The sequence below is a fragment of the Syzygium oleosum genome, unplaced genomic scaffold (assembly GCF_021117445.2).
Source record: "Syzygium oleosum isolate NSW1041296 unplaced genomic scaffold, Sole_v2.1 Sole_v2.13, whole genome shotgun sequence".
NCBI classification, from domain to species: Eukaryota; Viridiplantae; Streptophyta; class Magnoliopsida; order Myrtales; family Myrtaceae; genus Syzygium; species Syzygium oleosum.
Genome location: NW_026607497.1, coordinates 3372522 through 3397192, shown reverse-complemented (window position 1 = coordinate 3397192; position 24671 = coordinate 3372522). Strand labels below are relative to the sequence as shown.

The window sequence follows — 24671 nt, the reverse complement described above, 5'->3', positions numbered from 1 at the left end:
GAAATAAAGAGTTAATTTTAGATAGGAAAAGTAAGGCATTGATTAAGCACATGTCACAACAGGAATCAGAAGTACCTTAAAACATCAATCAAGCAGGATGACGCAGCAATGGCGTTAACTCCGCCATCGTCAGGAGGATTCATCGTCTTCCAATTCATCCTCACCCTCACCCTCACCTTCACCCTCGCTGTCAGAGGAACATTCATCCTCACCACCCTTCTTCACAGTCTGGGTGCAGAATGATTACATTTTGTTAGTCACTTGCAAAGTGGGGGCCCAAAAGAAGAGTTTTTCTATGGTTGTCGAAGGATTAACCCCAAATGTACTACGCCACTATTCATGAAAATCTATTGATATATGTATTGTGGTGCATTCCGAGAGAGCTTACGAAGACTTGACCTGTGGCCCGTTCTCTTATTGACACCTACGCCCATTTAATTTTTGTCGAGTGTTTGGGTTTCCGAAAGATCAGCCCCGAAAGATTTCACAAGTTCCTAAAGAAATCTGACACCTCATTTCCTTTTCACTTCAGAAAACAATTTCAAAAAATTAGAGACTTCTTTGGCTAATCAAACCTAATCAAATTAAAGAGAAAGAATGTGAACAATCTAAAGAGATTAGAGACTTCTTTGGACGATTGAACTTAACCAAATTACAGATAAAGGAACTTAATATGTGCAAATATGCAATTGGAAATACAAAGTCCAAGAGAAGTATTCATTTCTCAGAATGAGAAAGACTAATTTATGCTGGCTTAATTTTTTACTTAAAAGTATAGTGATGAGTTTAAAAATCAAAAGGACTTGAAAAGTGAAAATAGAAGTAATGGATGAGCAGAGGAGGCAACAAAAAGAAAAGGATAAGAGCATTTCTCTCTTAAACTCTCCCAACCAATAAAGTAGAACTCAAGAATTGACCCGAATTTTTCGCACTTTAAGTTAGGGGTGAGTGGTTCCTGGTCCGGTCCAATCCAACCCAATAATCGGAAACAGGACCGGTTTCCAGTTTCTAGGACTGGGGACCAGTACGGTCTGGTCCGATCCGGTTTCAATGGGACAAATCACTTATTGATAAAGGCAAGAGTGAATTGGAGAAATTAGATTAGGCTTTCTATTTTTTTCAAAAATTTTAAAAAGTAAATAAATAAATATATATATATATATATATATGAAAAAATTAGAAAAATATATATTTATCGGTCCGGTTCCCACCCTAGAACCGGGAACCGGGCTGCCCAGAAACCGGTTCCACTTTTAGGAACCGGGAGCCGGACCGATATTTCTGAGAACTGGACCAAACCGGTCGATCCGCTCTAGTCCGGTCCCGATTTGGGCAGTCCATCTTGCTCATCCCTACTTGAAGTGTTAGTGGCCCATTTGATATGAATTTTAATTTTTTAATGTTAATGAATTAATTTTTTTATTTCAGCTTAACTAGATTTAAACATATATATATCAAATTTTATTTTTTTAGGCTATAGCATCTTTTCAACAAGGGTGTCATAATCAATTTTGTTTTATGTATACATGAGAAACGGTGGACATACAAAATACTGCTAAGACTGATACTAATTTTTCTGCGGCCATCAATCCTTTGTTATCTCTATGTTGTTATCATTTTGGGACCACGAATCGTTTGACATGTAAGGATTTGTGTATCACTAGTCGCAAGATTTTTGTATACTTAGAATGGCTCTTTTTGTAAATTTAGTGTGCGAATCGTCTTTTAAAATGTATGAAAGAGAAAAGAGCGAGGACTATTGCCACTATAATTCATTCAAAGTTAAGGGATTATTAAGTTTTTTTAAAATTTTTGAACAGCTCCATAACAACTAAGTTTCGATAATGACATAACCATTGTGCTAAACTTTCAAGAAAAGTCATTTATCAGTAAGTGTCACGGGCCTAGTTGCTACTTTCCAGATAGTTAAGAGGGAGAGGTGTAACACTTGGTATAAAAGTAAGGAAATGTGGCCTAATTGCTAGTTTCCAGGTCGTTGTGTGTTACAGCACTTGCTATAAAAGTTTAGGGAGAAAAACTTAACCCGTGCCGCAGGAGATGGATCCTTTGAAGGGCCCATGGGAGAAGGAGAGGATAAAAGGAAAGTAAAATTTGTGGGTGACTTACCATCAAAGTTGACCAGGTGTTGAAGTGAAGCACCGGCATCGGGATGGTCCCACTCCAGCGACTCCCACGTCTGCTGTTGTATCCAAATCTCTTGAAGAGGGGGGAGGAGAAGGGAGCCCATCGTCAAGTAGTGGCAGCGGCAGAGGAATCGTCTTCAACTTCGGACATCTTATATTAATATATCGAATGCTATCGGAACTCACGGTCTCATCACATATGCTCTTCAGTTTTGGAAGATTCAATAGAGTCAGGTTTATTAAATTTGGGAAGGAGTGTGTAGTGTTGGCAATAGTGCCTATGATCACCTCTATGCCCTTGTAATCTAGGACTAATATATGTTGGAGGAAAGGGGGGTGGAGCAACATGTCATGCATCATGAGCACCCTCTTCAGGTTGTTGCATTTGCTTACGCTAATATATGCAAGACGACGAGTGTCAACACTTGGCAATGGCCCACCTATTACCTCCTCTAGTTTCTCACACAAAAATATATGAATGATCTTCAGATTTGGAAGGTGAGTGGTTAGCCACTCCCATTCCACCACTCTCTTCATTTTAGGACACTTGCACACTTCAATACCTTTGAGACTAGGTGCCGCTATATTAATCCCCTATAATTCCTCAGAGCCCCTGATATTTAACCATTGTAGACGCAGAAGCCCCTGCCCCTCCCAGAGATGCTTCAGTTTGGAACACCTAGTGATATGCAACTTCAATAGTTGAGGGAAGTGGACAGTACCAGCTCCTCCAACTTCTCCCATTTCTTTATCTCCAGGTCCTCTAGATTATTAAGTGGGCCTACCTCGCGCAAACTTGTCACCCCACAGCACCGTTGTACTTTCAGTACTTGCACATTTCTCGGAAGTAGAGTGCGGCCATCCCTACCAATTTTTGTAATTACCCTTGCCGCAATACTATGGCAACTTTTGACGATTATTCTCCTTCGGTAAAAAGGCATCCGTAAGTAGTCTATTGAGTCATTCAACGCCAGTTCGTAGTTTTGGGAGCTGATTTGCTCGAGAAACCTCGCGCATGCATTGAATGTCTCAACATTTGGAACAGAGCAATAGAGTGCCTCCACCTTCTTTAATTTTATCACTTCCCTTGCCATCATTTTTTTAATCGCCAGAAATTGCAAGTTCACCAGCTTCCCCAACACTCCTTGTAATGTCTCGATCTTTGTGTGACGTAGGTCGAGGTACCTCAACTTTACCACCATTTCCATCCCCTTTGGCGCATCTTTTAGACTTGTACACCCCCACAGGTCCAACTTTCTTAGGGATCCCAACTTTCCTGCACAAGGCATACCACGTAATTCATTACAATGTCGGAGTAATAGTGCTTTCAAGTAGGGGTGAGCACGAGTCCAGGGTAGAACCGAGAACCGGAGAATCGAAGCAATGGGTTCGGTTCGGTTTCCGATTCTAGGGAGGGAGGTTCCGGTTCTCAATTCCATTTTTTAGGAACCGCCGATTCCTAATATCACAGGGTAGAACCAGGAACCGGAACCGAGAACCGGAAATGGAACCAGGAACCCTAAATCTAAAATCCCTAATTTTCTTACTACTCCTCACTTTTTCCCGCAATATGTTTGGTTTCGAAAGAGTATTTCGAAAACCATTCAGCCCATCCGAGTAGTTGAGGATGATACTCATTGCTTTGCTTAACTTGTCATGTAAAACATTTCCTAAGGTTTTTTTAGACCTTTGATTTATTGTGGTTTTGGAGTACCCACCATTCGCATGCTTATTGCTTTGCTTAACTTGTTATGTTTGGGTATTCATTGTCATTTATCTACGCCAAGTTTTTGTTTTTTAGTGAGGTTGATTGTTTTCGTCATTTACTCTTTCAAGAAACATCTTAAGCTTGATAGAAACATCTTAAGCTTGATAGTTGTATAGTTAGAATCATGGTAATAATCGATGGTGGAAGGAGAAAAGAAAAAGTTGTAGTTGTACTTGCAAATAATCGATACGCGACACTTCAATTTTAAATTTAAAACTATTATTAAATTATAAACTATGATTGTTATTTCTTTTGATTTTAGGTGATTATAATTTGGAATAAATTTTCATGGATGTTTGAGGACCAAAAGTTCATCTTTATTTCCTTTTTCCTGCTTCCCATTTTGTTTGTGATCCTCATATGGATATTGTCTTGATCGACATGCTAATCCCTCGTGAATTCTGTTGCGCATCGATTCACACAATGAATTTTTATTTTAATTATATTTATTTGAATCATAATGTTAAGAAAACTAATCTTTTATATTTTCTTTGGTGAATGATAAGCTTGTTCGGTATTGTTGCATTCATTTTCGTTTTGTTGAACTAAACATGAAACCAAAAAAAAAAAAGAATCTGTTGGACCTTGGAACCTGTGACAGGGTAGGTTCTAGGTTCCAAAAAATGGGAACGTATACCCGATGGTAGGTTTCACGTTCCAAGTTCTAGGGGGAACCTGTAATGAACTTGGAATCGCTCACCCCTATTTCCAAGCTCTCTGCGTGAGAGATGACGTCAAGTAATTTCGTGAGTTTGGTGTTGCTGAGATTTAGAACCTTCAGCCCCTTCGGATGCTTGAAGAAAGATTCGTGGATGGCTTTCAAAGATACATTGTCATTCAATGACAAACTCGTAAGTTTAGGGCAATTTGGCGATATATCGTATGGGATTTTTTTATACCGTTGCCTTGTAAAAAGACTTTCTCTATATGATCGGTCCAGAGCTCTTCCTCTTGAATTTCTTTCAAATCCATATGGGCCTTGACCATGTGAGTTGTGCTTGTCACTATTTGCAATACTATGTCCCTTATCAAGGGGTGTACATCCAGATGCCCTTCTTCTTTTGGATCATCCCACAAGCAAGCCATTGTTATTTTGTCCAAAATGGTGTTACCCTCGTCGCACTGTTCTTGCCGGGTGGCCATTCCACCTAACAAGCCCTCATCTATGAAAGACTATCAAATCCTCTTTACAATATTTGTATTTTCTAAAACAAAGCCTTTAATGCAAGAAACACCGCTACACTTGAGAATCACCCAAGTTCACGTAACTGAGTTTCAGTTTCTCAAACACATGAAGTTCCAACCTCGAGTCTTCTAATTTCCGCAATAGGCCTTTCCATTTGTACGCTTCCTCTCCTCCCCTCATGTGAGTTGCAATCCCAATGATACCAAGTGGCAAATGCCCACACTTATCCTCAATGGACCTCGCAATTTCTTCAACTTCTGAAGGGATTTCTTTCTCAGAACAAAGTTTCTCTAAGAATAAGCTCCAAGAATCATCTCGTTGATGTAGAGGTCCTATTTTGATTTTCTTTTGGCAGAGCATTTTATGACACACATCTAGTGATCGAGTTGTCAATACCAACTTAAGGCCACCTTTTTCAATTGGAATTCCCACATCCTTAACCTCGAAGTGCATCCACATGCCATCTAAAAGTAAGATAGATTTCTTCTTTTTCTTCATATGTCTATCCAACCTGCACACCCTCCTCCTCGCGTCCTTATCCTTTGAGAGATTTTCTAGTTCCACTACATTGGCAATCTCGTCTTATAGGTCATAGATGCTAAACTCTTGAGGTACAGTGACCCAAAACACATCATTGAAGGCAGGATTCTCAAGTTCTCTATTATAGGCATGCATTAAAATGGTTGTCTTGCGAACTCCCCCCATTCCATAAATGCCAATTATGACAATCTCATCCTCCATTAAATAGTTGCATATATTTTCGATTGTCTCCTCACTTTCTTTGCCTACTAGCTCTGTTGTTATCAAGGGTGAATATTTCCTACATCTTGCAACATGCGTCGTCGACCCTTTTTGAAAGCTACAATGGCATAGCATCTCTTCGACTTCTTTTCTCAAGTCATCCACTCTTTCTACTTGCTGCGGAGAAAGAGACCTGCCTTCTCGGAATGCTTGGACCATACTCCAGTATTCTCCTTTTATCCTTTTTGCTTTCCTACACCATGTCTCCAACTCATCCATGTTTGCTTCTTGGTTGCTTAGTTCTTCCAGCTTTCTTTTCAGAGTTGGCATATTCTCGTCGATAAGCCCACAAGTACCTAGTCAACTATCCACGAGTGCATCATCTATCCCTGCATTTGACATTAAGGAAATACTTATAGTATTTTATAGAAATATGATGTTCGTAAAACAAAATTAATTTATGAAAAGAGGAAGCAATTATGTCGAAATGAAATTAGATAAATTATAACAATGTACATAAAAGATCAAATGATGGCGCGGGGGCAGGCGGGGTTGGGTTGGGGTTATTTGGGGGCACTTGCCATGTTGTTGGGCTTGGTCTCTTAATGGGTTGATGAGCGGGTAGAGTTGAGGTACGTTTGGGTTGGCTCATTGGGTTTCTCACTTTCTATGGGATGGGTTAAACTGATATTTGGGCATGTATGGGATGGGTTGAATTGATGTTTAGGCCTGTATGAGAAGTAGTTCTCCCTATATTATACATTAATATACAAATATGAAAATTAAAGCCTGTATTTTACCATAAATATATTACTCGTCAAAATGTATCATATTTTATATGAATCTTCACATTTTAAACAAAATAGAGGTGGAATTCTAGGTTCATATTATACATTAATGTAAAATGTAGGGATTTGATAACCGTTAGAAAATTCTTAATGGTCGTTGTTACTTGACGTAGAGAAATTTATTATGAAATCGACTACATTACTGTAATACTGAGAGAAAATAATAGAATCTTTCAAAGAAATACAATATAAGAAGAGTTACAAAAAATGTTGGAATTTTCGATAATTGCTAATTTGCTGCATTAAAAATCATTAAAATTAATTTATTTTTGGATGAAAGTCATGGTATTTAAATGAGGCAAGTAATCTTAGTTGGAGGCAAAATGAGTGGAGAGTGCAAGAAAAATACTACTTGCAAAGAGAATAATCAATCTCGTGCAATTTAGACTCCTTTGAGTCACTCTTAAAGGCAACCCTTAAGAAAGAACTTGTTATTATATATTTACATAGATGCTAATATTTATGTACCTATTCTTTTAAAAGTTCAAGCTGTACAATACTAGAAGAATTCAGAAAAAGGTAGAAGTTTAAAATAAAAGTCACCGTAACAGGACCCCAAATTGAATTTTGAAATTAAAATTGAAAAAAAAAGGAGATATACCTCATTTCCACAACTAACGTAGAAAAGACTAATGCCACAATAGTCCTATTAAAAAAGAGCTATACTTGTTTTCAATTTGGTCTTTGGTTGATGGGTTACCCATTTGAATATCTCTCGCACGTGACGGTAACCAATGGCATTAAGAAAAACTAAATAACATATGATTGATGGCTTGGAGGCAAGGGATAACAATCTTTCGTCCCACTATCCGATCATCGTCAGTGTCCCAACAATTTCAATGATATGAAAACAAAATAATATTCACATAACTTAAGATGATTGAAGCACGGTAGGGGATAGACGTATTCCATTCGAGGTCAGGTCATTGAAGGGATTATTAGTTAAAGTCTCGTGTAGGTGGCATTTGAGTGGGTAACTCATCAATTAAAGGATCATTTGGAGGTTAGAATGAATCTTTGAAAAGAGAAAATAATTTATTGTACACGGTCAATGAGTATAGTTACCTGTGCAAGTGGTATATCATGTGGACATCTATTTGATAAATGTGGTATCTTTCTTAGATTGAAGTTAGCTTTTCCATCATGAAGCTAGCACGTGATTGTGTCACATGATTCAAACTTGAGAGAGCTTTACAGTCACTTTTATAGATAAAGATAGATGTTCAAGTGTGAATAATTCCCAAAACCCAACACAATTGTCCAATTTGATACTTCGATAGTTTCCAAAGTTAGCAACACATAATATGCTACCACATTTAAGAATTTCTTTCGTAAGAGAAAGAAGAGAGTAATAAGTGAAAAAGTGCTAACTCAAATACATGCTTGCCCCTTTGATGCATCCTCTTTTCTAATTTGGAAACACTTATGGTAATTAGTTAGGTAAACATAGGTGAAATATGAAATGAAATTTACAATTTTGGTACATGAGATTGAAATTAAACTGATACTTTTATGGGTTGTGATATAGTTGTCCATCTCCAAAGTCAGCCCACTAGCAAAGAAAGTTCACTAATCAAGTGAACTTATCTACAAGCAGCAATTTATCCTAGTTTATTGTTTGCCTCAATCTTTGCATGTGATAGGTTACATTTGGATTGAACTGACAATTTATCATAATTTGATTTAAAGCTTTATTATTAAAACTTTTATTTCAAAAGTTTCCAATTTTTTATTGGTTTCCGGGGAACGCACGGGTATACAACTAATATTCCGGTCTCCAAAAGATTGTGCGATTGGAATTGACAAGTGGATTTATAAGCGGTGCTTTGGTAGAGTTCTAACTCCTAGGTTTTACATGACTCTTTACGTAGGTGATTTGAGGGGACACAGAAAGCCATTGGCTTTTCAAGATTTGAATGTCACACTAAAAGGCATTTGTCTGTTCATTTTCAAAGAATTATTAGTTATCAATTCATCTCTTCCAATTAATTCCGGTCTATTTTGTGTTTTCTATTACTATTAGAAATCTGAGCGTCCTGCCTATATCCCTATAATTAGGTAAAGATTAGAGACAAATTAAACCTCCTACACGGGCTTTGACATAAGGTGAATTAGGAGATGCACATAACTTGTGGAACCTCTAAATTGGGTTCTCCCTCATTCTGCATTCATTGGGTGTGGCATGTTAGTCAAAGTTTCAGGTGCGAGGCCTCCGCTGCTGTTGGGATTACTCAAATTACGCGGCTGAATGTAAGAATCACCAGCGTGAGATTGAGGGGGTAGTGTCCAGAATGAAAAGTCCCCCTGTGGGATCATGTTTCGAGCAGGAATAGACTGACTGGGCAATTGAGGGGGTCGTGTCCAGAATGAAAAGTCCCCCCGTGGGGTCATGTTTCGAGCAGGAATAGACTGACTTGGCACATTCGTCTCATGCACTGGAAGAAAGGCTGATGAAGTTTCACCTACAGTGCTTATGGCATCAGACCTCCGGTACAGCATGGCAGTGAATGAAGTCTCTCTCCTAGCATCTTCATTGCTTACAGTCATGGGCTGATGCGGACCCTGTGATAGGCTGGAACTGATTAAATGCGGACCCTTGGACATTGCCTTCCAATCCGTTGCCCGACTTCACCGGTCTTTTATCCTTCACTGCTTTTCGGGCTTCTGATCTCACTTCGCCATTTGACGACCTTGCAGTCTTGAATCCCGAGTCCTCCAACTCCGGCTAAGTGGGCCTTGATCCTGGTCACACTTCCGCCATACTCCTTGTCGCAGAAGTTATACTTCCACTTGTTCTTCTGCCGGAACTCTACATAATCCCGAAAGGAGTCCTCCTCTCTGGGCATTTTTCCCTGCATCCCACAAAAGAATGAGCAAGATATGTTTCTAAGTATAATGTACCAACAAACAAGACCATGAACCCTAGCAGGAGTTTTGCGGATAATCACTCAGGGGATTTGGGGAGGGCAAAAGGGGTCCGCTGCTCTGGGCATTTTCCCTGTATCCCATAAAAGGATGAACAGATATGTTTCAAAGGGTAACGTAACAACAAGGAAGACCTTGAATCCTACCAGGAGTTTCACGCCTACTTAGGGGCTTTGGGGAGGGGAGAAGAGCTCTTTTTGGGTAAAAGAATGGTCTCAGGGCGTGGAAGATATTCAATTAAGTTTGGACTTCTTTAGAGAAAGGCCCTGCTACGGTGACCCCACCCTCATTTCTAGCCAAATTCTCTTTTCATCCCCACACCTGAAGAAAACATGTTTGGTTGGGTTCTGGAAACTTTCTTCTTTTGAAAACACAGGAAACAGATTTCAAATTTTGCTCTTCAGACTGGAAACTACTTTCTGTTGTTTGCAATATTCTCCTCTCTTTGGAAACGCGGTTTTCTTTGTTCATGCTTGTGCTCTCTCTCTCTTGGGCAATTTCTCAGTCACCACGGCCTTGCTGCGCTTAATATGGTAGTTTGTCCCCTGCAAGCGCCATTCCATCCTTGCCGGTTAAAGTTTGCAAGAGAGTGCAAACTCATTTGCAAATCCACCCTCAATGAGCTCAAAATCTTGCCCTTGTCTCCCTTGCAGCAAAATTTGATGGCCCGGGCTCAGCTGCACCCTCAAGTTCTTCCATTTACATGAATTCTTTGAATGCTAATTACTTCTAAGGATACACGGTAAACTATTCAGTCTACACGCATCAAGTATGGCTTGACCGGTGGCTTTCAGAGCTACTTTAAGTTGAGATTTGCAATGTGGTTCAGACATGGATCTATAGCATTCTGACCAAGCGCTTAACTGACCATTCAGCTGATTATGTAATTTATTTTCTACTGCTCACCGGAATCATTAACTATCTAATGTAATATAGATCGCATTCCGAAAAAAAAAAAAACACTCCAAAACAGTCGTTTCCAAAACAAGACCAGACATGATTTAGGTACGAGTTAGTCACCACAACTCTTCATTTTCAATATTTTGTCGGTCGAAGTCCCAAAAAAGCGCACGAGAGATCGATAAAACAGATATATACGAGTGAGGATGATATGATACGTACCAGAAGAAGAACTAAAGCTGCTCTTGAAATTCTGAGGCACAGATCACGATTACCATCCAAAAAATCCAACCGACAGTTTGGCTTTGTCTGCCCCAGTGCAATTTTCACAGGAGCAAAAAGCAAGAGGCCGTGGTAGTCAAACAAAAAATGGTTTGCTGGCGAAGAAATGGTGGAGGTCCGGCTTGGGCAAAGTCAAACAAAAAGATTCGACCCAAAAAAAAAAAAGTCAAACAAAAAGAGGTTTGTAGAATGCGTATGAGAAAAAAAAAAAAAGAAATAGAGACTTGGCCCTAGTCAAAGTCTTCAACCACCGTTTAGCCCCTATGAAGTAATTAATAATAATAAAGGTTAATACCACGAAAAACCCTAAATTGGTATACTTGTGACAATTTTACCCAAAATTATTTTTTTGACCATAAAAAAGGCCAAACTGGTACACTTGTGACAAATCTACCCTAAACTATTTTTTTGACCACCAAAAACTCCAAACTGGTATACGTGTGACAATTTTACCCCGAACTAATTTTTTAATATTATTTTTTATTTTTCGAATTTTTTTATTATTTTTTCTTTACTTTATTTTTTCCTTTCTCTTCAACCTTTGGCCGGTCGCCGGACCGGCGACCGGCCAGAGGCGGAAGCCGGCGAGGTCGGCCTCGCCGGCCACTTGCGAGGCTCGGCCTTGCCGGCGTTGGGCGAGGTCGGCCTCGCCTACGTTGGGCGAGGTCGGCCTCGCCCGCAATGGCGTGGTCGAGCCTCGCCGGATCCGGCGAGGGCCCGCCCCTTGGGCGAGGTCGGCCCTCGCCGGCGATGGCGAGGTCGGCCTCGCCTTGCAACGGCGGCGCGCGACCTCGCCTAACGCCGGCGAGGCCGACCTCGCTCGCAGCCGGCGGCCGAGCCCTCGCCGGATCTCGGCGAAGCTCGACCTCGCCCAACGCCTCGCGGGGCCGACCTCGCCGCAACGGCGAGGTCGAGCCTCGCCGGATCTAGCGAGGGCCCGGTCTGCCGGGCCGCCGGGCGAGGCTCGACCTCGCCCAGGCGTTGGCGAGGCCGACCTCGCCGCTTGTAGGGCGAGGCCGACCTTGCCCAACGCCGGCGAGGTCGTGCCTCGCCAGCTGCCGGCGGGGCCGGGCCCCTGCCAAATCTAGCGAGGCTCGACCTCGCCGTTGCAAGGCGAGGCCGACCTCGCCCAACGCCGGCGAGGTCAAGCCTCGCCTGTGGCCGGCGGGAAAGGAAAAATTAAAGTAAAGAAAAAATAAATAAAAAATTTCAAAAAATAAAAAAATAATATTAAAAAATTAGTTCGGGGTAAAATTGTCACATGTATACCAGTTTGGGGTTTTTGGTGGTCAAAAAAATAGTTCAAGGTAGATTTGTCACAAGTGTACCAGTTTGGGGTTTTTTTATGGTAAAAAAAATAGTTTAGAGTAAAATTGTCACAAGTGTACCAGTTTAGGGTTTTTCGTGGTATTAACCCTAATAAATAATAAAAATCTTAGTTTAGCATCACGCGACTCAGCGACATTATTTGGTGTGACCTTTTAATTGGGTGTGATTTGAAAGTAAATGGTGGAATTTGATTACATAATTATACTATTTTCATACATAATAATAAAGTGTTGGCTAATTTACGATCCAGTGCAGGAAAATTTTCCGTAATCAATTCTATGACTAACATACATGAAATTTTGATCGGACTGGATAGCTGATAACACATTTGATCGGACAATAAAATTTCCATGCAAAAGTGCGTAGGAGCATAAACGGTCATAAAAGTGTTTCCACCTTCTTAAGCTTTGTTTCTTCTGCTGCCTACACTTTCTCGATGCAAAATGTTGCAAATTCACCAAAAAAGGATCAAATTTTCTTGGTGATCTCAGCTTTCCTTCATGAGGAATACGATGTGATTCACAAAAGCCATCCATGTAACATCGATTCCAATCTCTTCAAGTAAGATATAATCTATAACAGTTAAGAATGAACTGCAGTTTTAAACCATCTTAGGGTATCAATAATAAGAAAATAATTATGGATAAAGCATTGCACTTGCCAACCAAGCAGCTAAAGCTCCTGTGAAGAGAGTAATTACTGCTTCACGATTAAACTAGACACTCGCATTTCTAGCTCAAAACAAAAGCCAGCTTAAATTGCACATTCGAACTCGACTTCCAGCACCTTTCATCAACGATTGCTTTCACGATAGGGAAATTGGCTGTGGTTATGCAATAGAACTCCAATTGCTCATCAATTTCCATCAATAAGTTTAAATCACAAGAAGTTAGATTCAGAAGCTGCTCAATCCCCAATCCATTTACCGACGCAGGTTTCTTTAGCATCATGAAACGGGAAAGAATCGTTTCCTCTAAAGAGAGAAGGAGGACGACAATTATCTATCAAGAATTCTGCTGACTCTGGCTACTTGCTATGGAAAATCAATTCATGAGATTTGATCACTGGAGATCAACTCCGTGGACCCCAATTCCACCACCCCGCCAATCGTGGGTATGCAGACCATGGTCTGCAGCCCGAAATCCATGCCCTGTTTTGCCCTCTTGCAGCCACAACAGGCGAGCCTGTCCACTCCGGACACCCAAATCGGGGTCAAACTGAGCAAGGCCTGGCCGGGAAGCCCGTGGCCGTTCACGAATGACTGTGTCATTCACACAAGGAAGAACCACTCCGTGTCGGTGACTTCCTCATCGTTGGCTTCCTCGTCGATGTTGGGGTCGGACCCTCTGATCAGTGAACAGAGCTCGCGTAGCACACGCTTGCGATGTTCCTGTTCCCCAGCAGAGAAGTGCTGATCTTGACCTTTTTGTTGGGCTTTTTGTCCTCGCCCTTGTAGTAGCCATCGCCAAAGCCAAGGACGGGGACCGGCGGGGGTGACGACAAGGCGGCAGATTGTGGGGGGTAGTGGTCATAAGAGGACTGCCAGAAGATGGCATAGGTCCAGCCCTCTTGGGAGGAGAAATCGATCAGGGTCCATTGGTGCTCCGGGTCGAAGTCCGGCGCAGAGGGACGTGGTATATTGACAACTTCAACTGTTTTGCTAAATCCCGCAAGTGTCTTCGACTCTATTCGGAATCTGTCACGAAGTAGAATCTCTTCCACTTCTTTGCTCAATTCTTCCACTTGGGATAATTGTGATGTAGAAAGAGGTCGTCCTTGCCGAAATGCTTGCACTACACTCCAATATTCTCCTTTTCTATTCACTTTCCTCCACCATGTCTCCAGATTGGCCATGTCTGCTTCTCTTCTGCTTAGTTCTTCCAGCTTTGTTAGGAGATGAGGCATATTCTTGTTGACAACCACGCCGCTGCATGGTGGTAGACTCTCAAGCGGGCCATCACGTGTCCTCGCATCTGATGTCAATGTGTAGAAATATTCACTTCGAAATGTTAATGAGGAAAAAAAAGCTCTGTATGTACGTGCTCGCCACTGAATTAACGCAGCCACCTAGCCTGCATCACACTATAAGTTATATCTCATTAAGATTATGTTATAACTTTGAAATTATACTGTGTTTCTTTTCACTTAATTTATTTATTTTTAACATATAGATGTTAAGAGTATGAGACATTGAATATAAATAGTCCAATTTTGTATTTCACTTTCGGGACATGAAAGTCTATATAGAATATTAGTATACCAACATGAGTCCCAGAGCATTAACCAAATATTTATGCAAACCCAGTTAAATTAACGTTTGCAAGGTCAAGTAATATAATTAATAAGAAGTGATGATTTGGTGTTGTAGCTCCTGTATGTCACATAACTCATTTTATTTGTTTAAAAGCTAATGTTCTTTTATGCAGGTGAAGAGAGAAGTATCCGCCATGGAATTTCAAGATATGAATGTCACCCTGTAAGCATTTCTGTGTTCATACTTCAAAGAACCATTACTCATCATAGACCGACTCTTAAACTCCACCCTTCCTTTAATTCCTTTGTGCTTTTTTGTTACTCCCCCCAAAATCTTAATTGTTGGAGCAAAGTAGAAATTGTAAATATTCAGCTAATTAACAAGCGTCTCGATTAGGAATTAGAGAGAGCGAATTCTAGCCTCAGAGTTTGTGACATGTGGGCATGTACGAAAGAGGTTTCGAGCAAGGCAAACGGGTAATGGTCCTTGGGCTTTGCTCCATAAAGTTAATTACGTGAATTGATCATGGCAAACTAACAGATTGATCTCCCATTTTATAGTTAATTGGACTTAATTCAATGCAACCATTAAAGAATTTTAAGCACCCTGGCCATCCCTTTTCTTAGGTAACAAGGATTAGAAGACAAATCAAGGCATGAGAAATCAGCGGTAGCACGAGCCTCACCAGGTATGGTGAACTTGCCGATGCACATACCTTGTGGAACCTCCGTATCGGGTTCTCCCTCTTCCGCATTCAGACCTAGAGAGCTGATGTCATCTGGGTTCAGAAAGGGTATGGCAGTGGATGAAGTCTCGGGTTGATGCTGGCCCTGTGTAAGGCTATTGCCTCCTGATCCGTTGCTCGACTCCACCACTCCTTTACCCTTCAACGCTTTTTGCGCTTCCGATCTCACTCTACCGTTGACGTCCTTGCGGTCATTGGTCCCATATCTTCCAACTCCGGCTATGTGGGCCTTGATCCTTGTCGCGCCTCCGGCATACTGATTCCCGCAGAAATTACACTTCCACCTTTTGTTCGGCAGTACCTGTACATGCTTCCGAAAAGGGTCCGTCTCTCTGGGCATTTCCCCTGTATCCAACACAAGAACAAGCAGATGCGTTTCAAAGGATAACGTATCAATAAGGAAGACCATGAATCCTAGCAGGAGTTTCACGGATAGTTTACTCAGGGGATTTTGGGAGGGGAGACGAGCTCTTTCCGGGGGAAGAATGGCGTCAGGGTAATTAAAGTTTGGACTTCTTTAGAGAAAGTCCCTGCTACAGTGACCCCACCCTCAATTCTAGCCAAATTCTCTTTTCATTCTCACACATGAAGGAAACGTGTTTGGTTGGGTTCCGGAAACTTTCTTCTTTTGTAAACACCGGAAACAGATCTCAAATTTTGCTCTTCAGACTGCAAACTACTTTCTGTTGTTTTCACATAAGAGTTTTTCTGATATCGTCTATATTAATTGAGATTATACTTTAATATTTTACGGGATTAATTTAATAAAGTAAGATTTAAAGATCTTTATTTAGTCTAATATGGGACTGGTTAGTATCGGCCGAGTAAAACTTAGCCTGTGACGAGAGCGTTTGTGGCTTAAAACTCTACAAACAGTATTCAAGTCTCTCCTCTAACCTGATGCACAAATAATCTCACATAAGAAACAAACACTGAGGGACAGTCTCATTGAGCCAGTGATTTAAAGGGAAAATCGTCTTTATTCAGCATCAAGAGCGATGGATTCTAAAATAGGTGTGCAATTCCCTTTTACTTAATTACCGTGTTCTAAATTATAGTTATGGAGATCTTGGGTGCAGTTTCCGGGCCAACATTTCAATGTTCTCTCTTTGCAACCGCAATTTTCTTTTTTGTTCCCTGTTCATGCTTGTGCTCTCTCTCTCTCTCTCTCTCTCTCTCTCTAGAGCAATTTCTCAGTCGCCATAGCCTTGCTGCGTTGAAAATCGTAGTTCCTTGGCTGCAAGCGCCATTCCATCGTTGCCAGTTAAAGTTTGCAAGAGAGTGCAACCTCAATTGCAAATCCACCATCAACGATCTCAAAATCTCACCCTTGACTCCGCTTACAGCAAAATTTGATGGCCTGGCTCAGCTGCACCCTCAAGTTCTCCCGTTTACGTGAGTTGTTTGAATGTCAATTACTTTTAAGGATGCCCAATAAACTCTCCAGTTTACACGGATCAAGTATGGCTTGACCGGTAGCTTCCAAAGCTAGTTTGAGTTGAGATCTACGGTGGGGTTCGGACATGGATCTGTTGCATCAGGGACCAAGCTTGTCTGGCCACTCAGCCAATTACGCAATTATATTCGATAAAGCAACAAAAGTCTTTGCTCACCGGAAAAATTAACTATCCCATCTAATAGAGAACACATTCCAGAAAATAACTCCCAGAACAGTTGTTTCCGAAACAGGACCAGATATGATTTTGGTATGAGTTAGTGCTTAAATTACTGTTCTATATCGGGCCGATTAAGCAACTGAAGTGTTCGTTGTTTCTCACAGATATAGCAGATCTGGAAATTTAAGTACATTTCAAGGTTAAGATCCTACAATAAAGCAAAGATACGTACAAGGAGGAGTACTAAAGCTCGGGTCCAGTTGCTGCACAAACGAAGGCAAGGAATAAAAAACCTTCTGATAAAGTACGAAAGGAACAGGAAAATGGGGAGAAGTTTATGGTGGTTTGTCACTGGTGAGAACAGGACACAGACTTACAATGTACAAGTCGAGGAGGGCGGCAGCAACCACTGGGGTTGCCCCGGTTGTCACCTTCAGCGGGAGGTAAAGAGTTCGATTTCCCACATTTTCAGAAGAGTAAGGGGTAAAAACGTTTAGTTTCAGGTGTGAGATTCGACTTTCGGAACAACGTAACTCATTGCTCCGACATCTATTTCGGGTGATTTTGTTTTATTCTGAAAAAAATTTCCGAGGGGAGACTCACAAAACTAATAAATTACTTGAAAACACTGGGAAAAAGCTATTAAAATACTTCTCCGAATTTTTCTCTTTTTCGAAAATGTTTGATTGGGCAAAATTTCGGGATCTAAAGAGAATTATAACATTTTTAACACTTATTTTCCTATTGAAAAAGGACATTTCAACACATAATTTTTGTTTTCAAAATTAAAATATGTTTGCACATTGGATTTAGGATCGAAGGACCGTCTTTCTCCCTTCCTGGTCAGTTTTTGAAACTATGCAGTATCACGGGATTCTACATGTTCGCTTGGTGGGTTCCTTTTGTCCCTCCCAGCTGACATCAATGACGAGACCACCAGACATCGGCCCATGGTCGAGGGGCATCGATCCCTTTATTTTGCAAGAGGTGATCAAAGAAAGGAAAATAACCACGGAATTGCGTCTCAATCCCCTAATTTTACAGTGGTCGCCATTCTTCTACCACAAATCAAGGATTTATTCGTAGCTGAAACATAATTGCAAAGACAGCTCAGCGCCGGAAAATGACGCAGATGATGGAGTTGTGCCGGAAAATGATGCATATATTGACCGACAAGACTAAATGCTTTGTAATTACGTCAATTCCTAATTCCCAATTATAATTCAAGCAAAAAAAAAATTCATATATAGGGTCTAGTCTAGTTAAATAGGGTCAACCCGACCCAACCCCTAAATTGCTTGAACAATTAGAAATATTAAGATTTACTTGGTAAATTGATTTACTTAGTAATGCGATAATCTGTAAGTAGTTGTTTCCATTAGCAAAATCTTTTAAACACCCAACAGAAAATCTATCACTTGACTCAGCAAACAAATTCAGTCGACGAGTCTTGGTATGCCTACATTAATTAACTGATTTTGATCATATTTCTGACTAAGCCAAAATTTCAATCAGGATTCAAGCACAAAAAGAGGCTTATTCACAGGTTGGCTCAGGGTGGGTTGACCCGAAGCAACTCGGAAAATTTTGTTGGGTCAGAGTCGGGTAGACCGGTTTTTTTGCGGGTTGGGAATATTGTCCACCCATACCCTTTTTTCGAGAGCAGATTATAAGGTGTGCTTTTTGGCAAAAATGAACCCGGACCGGTTAACCCGCCCCGGTTTCTCATCCTCGTTAAAATTAAGCAAAAACACATCTTCAAATCCCATGAATTTCTTATGTATGTCTTAGAAAGTTTGGTAATATACGATAGCTGCCGAATTAGTTCCTGGCTTCTGGCCATCAAGTCACCCCAAATCGGCTACACAATCAAAATCCACCATTTTTGTAGCTTTTCATGACGTCCTCTTTGAGTATGTTGGTCCAAAGCTGACGATCAACTTCCTCCGTTTTCTTCAATTTTTTGTTTCATCGCAAGTTGGCTGTCTAGTGTAGCGTCTCATATGAATTAGCGGCTGGTGCATTAGCATTGCATCGTATTCCATGAGCCTCATTTTCATGTGGGGAGGAAGCAGGAGATTTGATGCGTTGAAATTCAGTGGCTTTGGAATTATTTGGCATTAACTCGTCCACCAAATGAAATTTTTCACAAACTATCCGACCGTGCCATGCTACGTTTCTCATTTAGGCAATCCATACTCTTTTAAGTGGATCTCCATACATTTGTGTATTTGGATCTCAGACACAATCTTTCAATGGGAGCTTGTGTGGTCTTTTTAAGGGGCTGATTCTTCAGTCATAAGGCCATTGCAATCACATACTTTTTTTCTTGTCATAAGTTTTATAGAAAGTATCATTGAAACATCAAAGTTTTCAATAAGTGGCTAAGTTCTTTGCTTTGATAATTCGACGGATGCCAACTCTCCCACGATAAGTGCCTCGAAGGGATTAAACAATCCTCCTGCATTCATTTTCTATCCATTTATGTGAGTGCGACGTCAAGTCTACGCATCGGGAGGGTCGGTCCAGCTTGGTCCAATAAAGGTAGTAGGCTAGGCTGTCCAGTCTATCAAGTCTCTCTCACATGTGGCCCATTCACACGTGCACGCTCTATTCTTTCTTTATTCACATAGAGTTCACCAACCCGGTTTATTTGTACCGCTTTCGCAATTCTAGAACGTGCTAGGAAACCCACACAACGTTTTAACCGGTCCTGTTGGGCCGGATAAATGGTCATCTTCAATTGTTCTGTTGAATCTGTCCTAAACTCGGTTCATACTGGCCTAGTAACCAAGAATTCAAGCTTCAACCTCATTAACAAAGTAGCTTGGAAGCGCCAATAATTAAAGAGAAATCAACATTACCCGTCCTACGTTAATTTCTTAAAAAATCTTCCATCCGAGGTCAACGATTGCGTGCAATCGCTCAACGTGGTCAACAATTCTTTCACTTGAATTCCATAATGTATTTCTTAATCAATGACCAAGAGCCATTCAAGGTGAAGCTTCACCTGGAGAGGGGTTGAAGGAGAGAGGGATGGAAGTGGTCGTTCCAACCGCAATCGACCACGAAGTTGAAGCCGTCGATGGAGATGGAGTAGGAGAGAGGGTGCTATTGCAGACGCCACAGAGTGGCGTCCCCTCACCCGATGTTCCCATCTTCAATCTTCTCCAACTGCCAAGTTTTTGGGCTTTTGAGTCTCTGTGACTCCCGTTTTATTGGGGTTTTTGGGCTTATGTTGGAGGAAAGGGAAAGGGAAAGGGAAAGAGAACTATAAGCAGGAGGAGGAGGGACAACGACCAACGGGCGTCGTCTTGGACATGACTGACATTACACGATTTTCCAAGGATCTTTCCTTTTATCAACTGATGACAAACGATTCATATATGAACTTGCAACTGTTTAACTAGCTTGTTTTTCCTTTCCAGAAAAGCATACTGATCCCACGGTCGCCATAAAAAAAAAAAACTTTAGCAGACAAAAAATTTTATCTATCTAAAGCTAGCATAATTGGTAATTCAATTTCACACCACTTTAGCTTTGGTGATATCATCATCCTCTTCTTTTCCGAAAAGATGCAAAATAATTAAGCCCCAGAATGCTAATAGATGAATTTGTGATTTAAGCCCCATAATGGAATATAGAAACCCGGTTCACTTAAGTCATTCCATTCCAAGCTTCATAATTTTTTTTTTTATAAATGATTTTTCTTCATGTTTTCTATGTCACTAGCGAGATTGGATAAAAATAAAAACCCAAAGTTAGGCTTGCCCCAGCAGGATTTAGTGCGCGCATTATTTCTAATCAGGCTTGCTTTGTCAAATAATAATCTCTCACTGACCTTATTTAGGGCCAACGATGAGATTTGGCTAAGCTACAATAAGTTGGGATGAATCGTGGGTGTCGAGGGATCTTGATTAGGCTCCTAGTAATATTTATCGTACATAATTAATTTGTTCATGTTGGATATTATAATCGATGTATAAATACACATAGCTGTTGTATTGCAGAGCACGGGCGGGGTCGGCCTATGCGCTTTCATACTATCCAACGAGCCTACTGGCCCAAAGAAACACCGGGCGGCTCCGCTTTCTACTTCTTCTCGTGCAGCATCAATCCTTTCCGGCATCGCTGTTGTGTTTTCCCTCAGGCGGGCTCTCTACATTGCTTCCTCCATTCCCTCCATGTTCTTCCTTGCGGGGGTCCTCCCTTTCATCTCAGAGTCCCCACGGTGGTATCTTGTCCAGGAGAAAATTGACGAGGCCATGAAGCTTATGCCAGCTATCGCCAAAGCCAACAAGAAACACCTCCTCAGTGGGGTCATTCTCGCACTCGATGAGGAAGTGAATGAAAATTCGAATAACGTTCGATCCTGCAAAGATCAGATGGACACAAACGATGTGATAACAGGGGGTCTCTCATTGATGTGGTGAAGTCGCCTATCACTCTGATTCGCCTTTTCTTGTCCATGGCAATCAACTTCCCGTGTTCAGTCGTGTACAGTGGCACTAGCCTAAACGTCATCAATCTCCAGACCAACCTTCACCTTAATTTGTTCCTCCAGGGGTGACTGAATGCCAGCCTTTTATGATATCAGCAGTCTTGCTCGATAAGTTTGGGAAGAAGCCGCTGGCGATTGGAACAGAGTAATTAAGCGGATTCTTTTGCCTTATTGGGAGCTTGATGAAGCTACACGGGATATGGAAAATGGTGAGGATGGTGTGTGGAATTCTCAAGATTTTTGGCATGGCTGGCATGTACAATTTGCTCTTCATCTACACGGCGGAGTGTTTCCAACCATGGTGAGGAACGTGGCTCATGGCTGTGTAGCTCAGGCGGTGCAAATGGGTGGGATTTTGGCACCTTTCGTGGTGGTTTAGGAGGCAGCTTCCCATTTGCAGTATTTGTGGTTTTTGCCATTCTGGGAGGAATACTAGCGGTTTACCTGTCGGAGACGTTAAACAAGGAGAGAATGCTTGCCACAGTATATCTTTCAAGTAGGTTGTGTTGCCTCAAAGCAATTGCCATCACATGATTAGAGCGCATTATACTGAACTTCGACTCATAGTTGTTTTCAAATTAAGCCATTGTACTCCACATAATGGAACTATCAATCTCACTGACTCGTGAGTATTAGGCTATGTTGTTCACGGCAATACATGGCCAGCTTACAATACAGTGACTTCCAAGGGATCAAAATCACTAACCCTGCCATCGCTATGTTCAAAAAGAAAACATGTATGTCTAACCATTATGCCACTAACGATTTTAATTTGATCCTCTTGTTTAAGCATCTAAACTGTGAATGTGGATGGTATCTGCCTTTATGCAAGAGCATAGACCCCACCAGTTCTTTAAAATAAAAAGGCTGAGTTTTACTGCAAGGCCACTGCTTCAGGGACTACCCTCACTGGGTGGCACAACCTACTTTATGTTGAACATGCAGAAAATCGCGTCTCTCTAACAAGGGAAAATTTTGTGCTTTTCCTATAATTTCACTTACGTTCTTATACTTTTAAAATGCCTAATCAAGTCTTTCTACTTTCATAAATTTTTTAATCAACTCTCCCAACACCAAATCCGACCAATTTAGCTGACGAGGCCATCGGACGACACCAAAGTATGATGATAAAATATGCATATGCCCACATTGGACGTGGTTGGAAAAATATAGCCATGTAGACAATGTCAGAATTTGATATGGATAAAATTTAGCCAATGTAAACACCCACGTTGGACGTCTATATTAAAAAAAAATATATTATCCACATCATACTATGAGATCGTTGGAGGCCACTTCGGCTAGATTCGGTTAGATTTGATGCTGGAGAGACTTAATTAGAAAGTTTGTAAAAGTAAAAGGGCTTAATAAGATCAATTAAAAGTACGAGAAATAGAAAAAACATAACGGTAAGAGGCAAAACGTAGAATTTTTCGTCAAAAGACAAGTTGTTTTCAATGGAAGTAAACATTATGCTATGTAGAATCATCATTTTAACAAAGGCATCCTAAGTTGAGACAAGTCAATGGAAATAAACAATAACATATTGAATACGCATGCTAACATAGATACACCAGACATTTGCAAGACGGTCACTCTAAAATCAAACCTACGATGGCATATCCGGCTGAGACTTGAGAGAGTATCTATTCAAGCAACGAAAACAAAGGCCACTGATAAGTAAGGAAGACACAACCGAGAAATACAAAAACAGAGATGGTTATCATAGATAGGAAAATAAGGCATAAACCAAGCATATGTCATCACAGGAACCGGAGGTGCTTTGAACATCAATCGAGCAAAGATGACGTAATAATGGCGATAACTTTGATGTCCGCTGCTGTCAGAAGACAATTCATCCTCAGCTGATCATTTGCGCCTTCATCAGTCTGGGTGTAGAATGATTAAATTTTGTTAGTCAATTGCAAAGATGCTCATCGTCCTACATAAAATATCGTGCCACATGACTATTAATGAAAAATCTATCAACATATGATGGCGATGCATTTCGAGAGAGCTTACCAAAAACATGATCTGTTGATGACGCCTACACTCCTGCCTAATTTCTGTCCAATGTTCGCGCTTCCGAAACCTTAGCCTTCAAAGCTCATACCAGGAACTAAAGAAAACAATCGAAAGAAATTAGAGACTTCTTTTGCTAATCATATTAAAGAGAAAGAACGTAAACAATCCGAAGAAACTAGAGACTTCTCTAGGCAATTGAACTTAATCAAATTAAGCAGAAAGAAATTCAAATTGCAAATATGCAATTGGAAGTTCAAGAAAAGTATTCGTTTCTAAGGCTTCGTTTATTTTGTAGAAATGAATGATTTGGAAATTATTTTCCAAAAAATGATTGTTTAAAATAATTGGTTAATGAAAATATTTTTCGTTATCGACAACAATATATATCTAATTCATAGATGATGAAAACAGTTTTCGTTTATTCATTTTTGCAAGTAATACAAACGATTATTTTTAGAAAAATATTTTCCAAATCATTCATTTTCTACGAAACAAAACGTATCGTAAAAATAAGAAAAACTAATTTACAGTGATTTAATTTTTTTTTATTACAGTACAGTGATTAATTTAAAAATCAAAAAGGAGTTTGAAATTAAAAATAGGAGTACTGGATGAGGTAAAATAGAAAAGGCAACAAAAAGAAAAAGGAAAAAAAGCAGTTGAAATGCTCTCTTGAACTGTCCCAACTAATAAAGTATTTAAGTACTAGAATATTGCCATTATTATTCTTTAAAAGTGAAGGGATTCTTTTATCTGTTTTTTAACCTTACTTTTTGAACAATGCCATGGCTAATAATTTTCAATAATAATATAACCATTTTTTATGTACTTTCAAGCTGTAATAAAAGTTATACGCAATGGACCTAATAATTAATATAAAGTCTTGAACAAAAGGGATTTACCGTAACGTGGGAGATGGATCTTTAGATGAAGAGAATAAAGGAAATGTAAAAGTGTGTGGGTGACTCACCGAGCAAAATTGGCGAAGGGTTCAAGGGAGGAACGGGCAAGGGGATGGTCCCACTCCAGCGACTCCCACCTTTGCGGTTCTATCGAAATCTCTCGAAGAGAGGGGGGAGGAGAAGGGCCGCCATTGTGGAGTGGCCCCAGTCGTAAAGGAATCCTCTTTAGCTTCGGACAATCGAATATAGCGTAATATCGGATTGAATCGCAACTCACGATCCCATCACATATCCTCTTCAGTTCCGGAAGATTGCATAGAGCCAGTCTTGTTAAATTTGGGAAGGAGGAGTGCGGCATACCGGGATCAATGCCTATTATCACCTCTATGCCCTTACAGTCTTTGACTTTTATCTCTTGGAGGAAAGGGAGGTGGGGCAACATGTCATGCGTCAGCAGCACCCCCTTCATGTTGTTGCATCCAGTTATTTCAAGAACTGTAAGAAG

At 40.6% G+C, this 24671-nt stretch overlaps 2 protein-coding genes and 1 pseudogene across 3 annotated transcripts in view; 1 reads left to right on the top strand and 2 right to left on the bottom strand.

Moving 5' to 3' along the window:
• Nucleotides 1–24671, bottom strand: part of LOC115687689 (probable disease resistance protein At1g61300) — a 154703-nt gene that overhangs the window by 14607 nt on the left and 115425 nt on the right. The gene's annotated exons all lie outside the window — the stretch shown is intronic.
• On the bottom strand, nt 12650–16297 carry LOC115675178 (uncharacterized). Its single transcript, XM_056316921.1, has 2 exons — nt 15093–16297; nt 12650–14096 (listed from the first exon to the last, which is right to left on the bottom strand). Exons 1-2 carry the CDS (start codon nt 15529–15531, stop codon nt 13474–13476), a joined length of 1062 nt encoding a protein of 353 aa, XP_056172896.1. The 5' UTR covers nt 15532–16297; the 3' UTR covers nt 12650–13473.
• Nucleotides 17062–21773, top strand: LOC115675179 (organic cation/carnitine transporter 4-like; annotated as a pseudogene).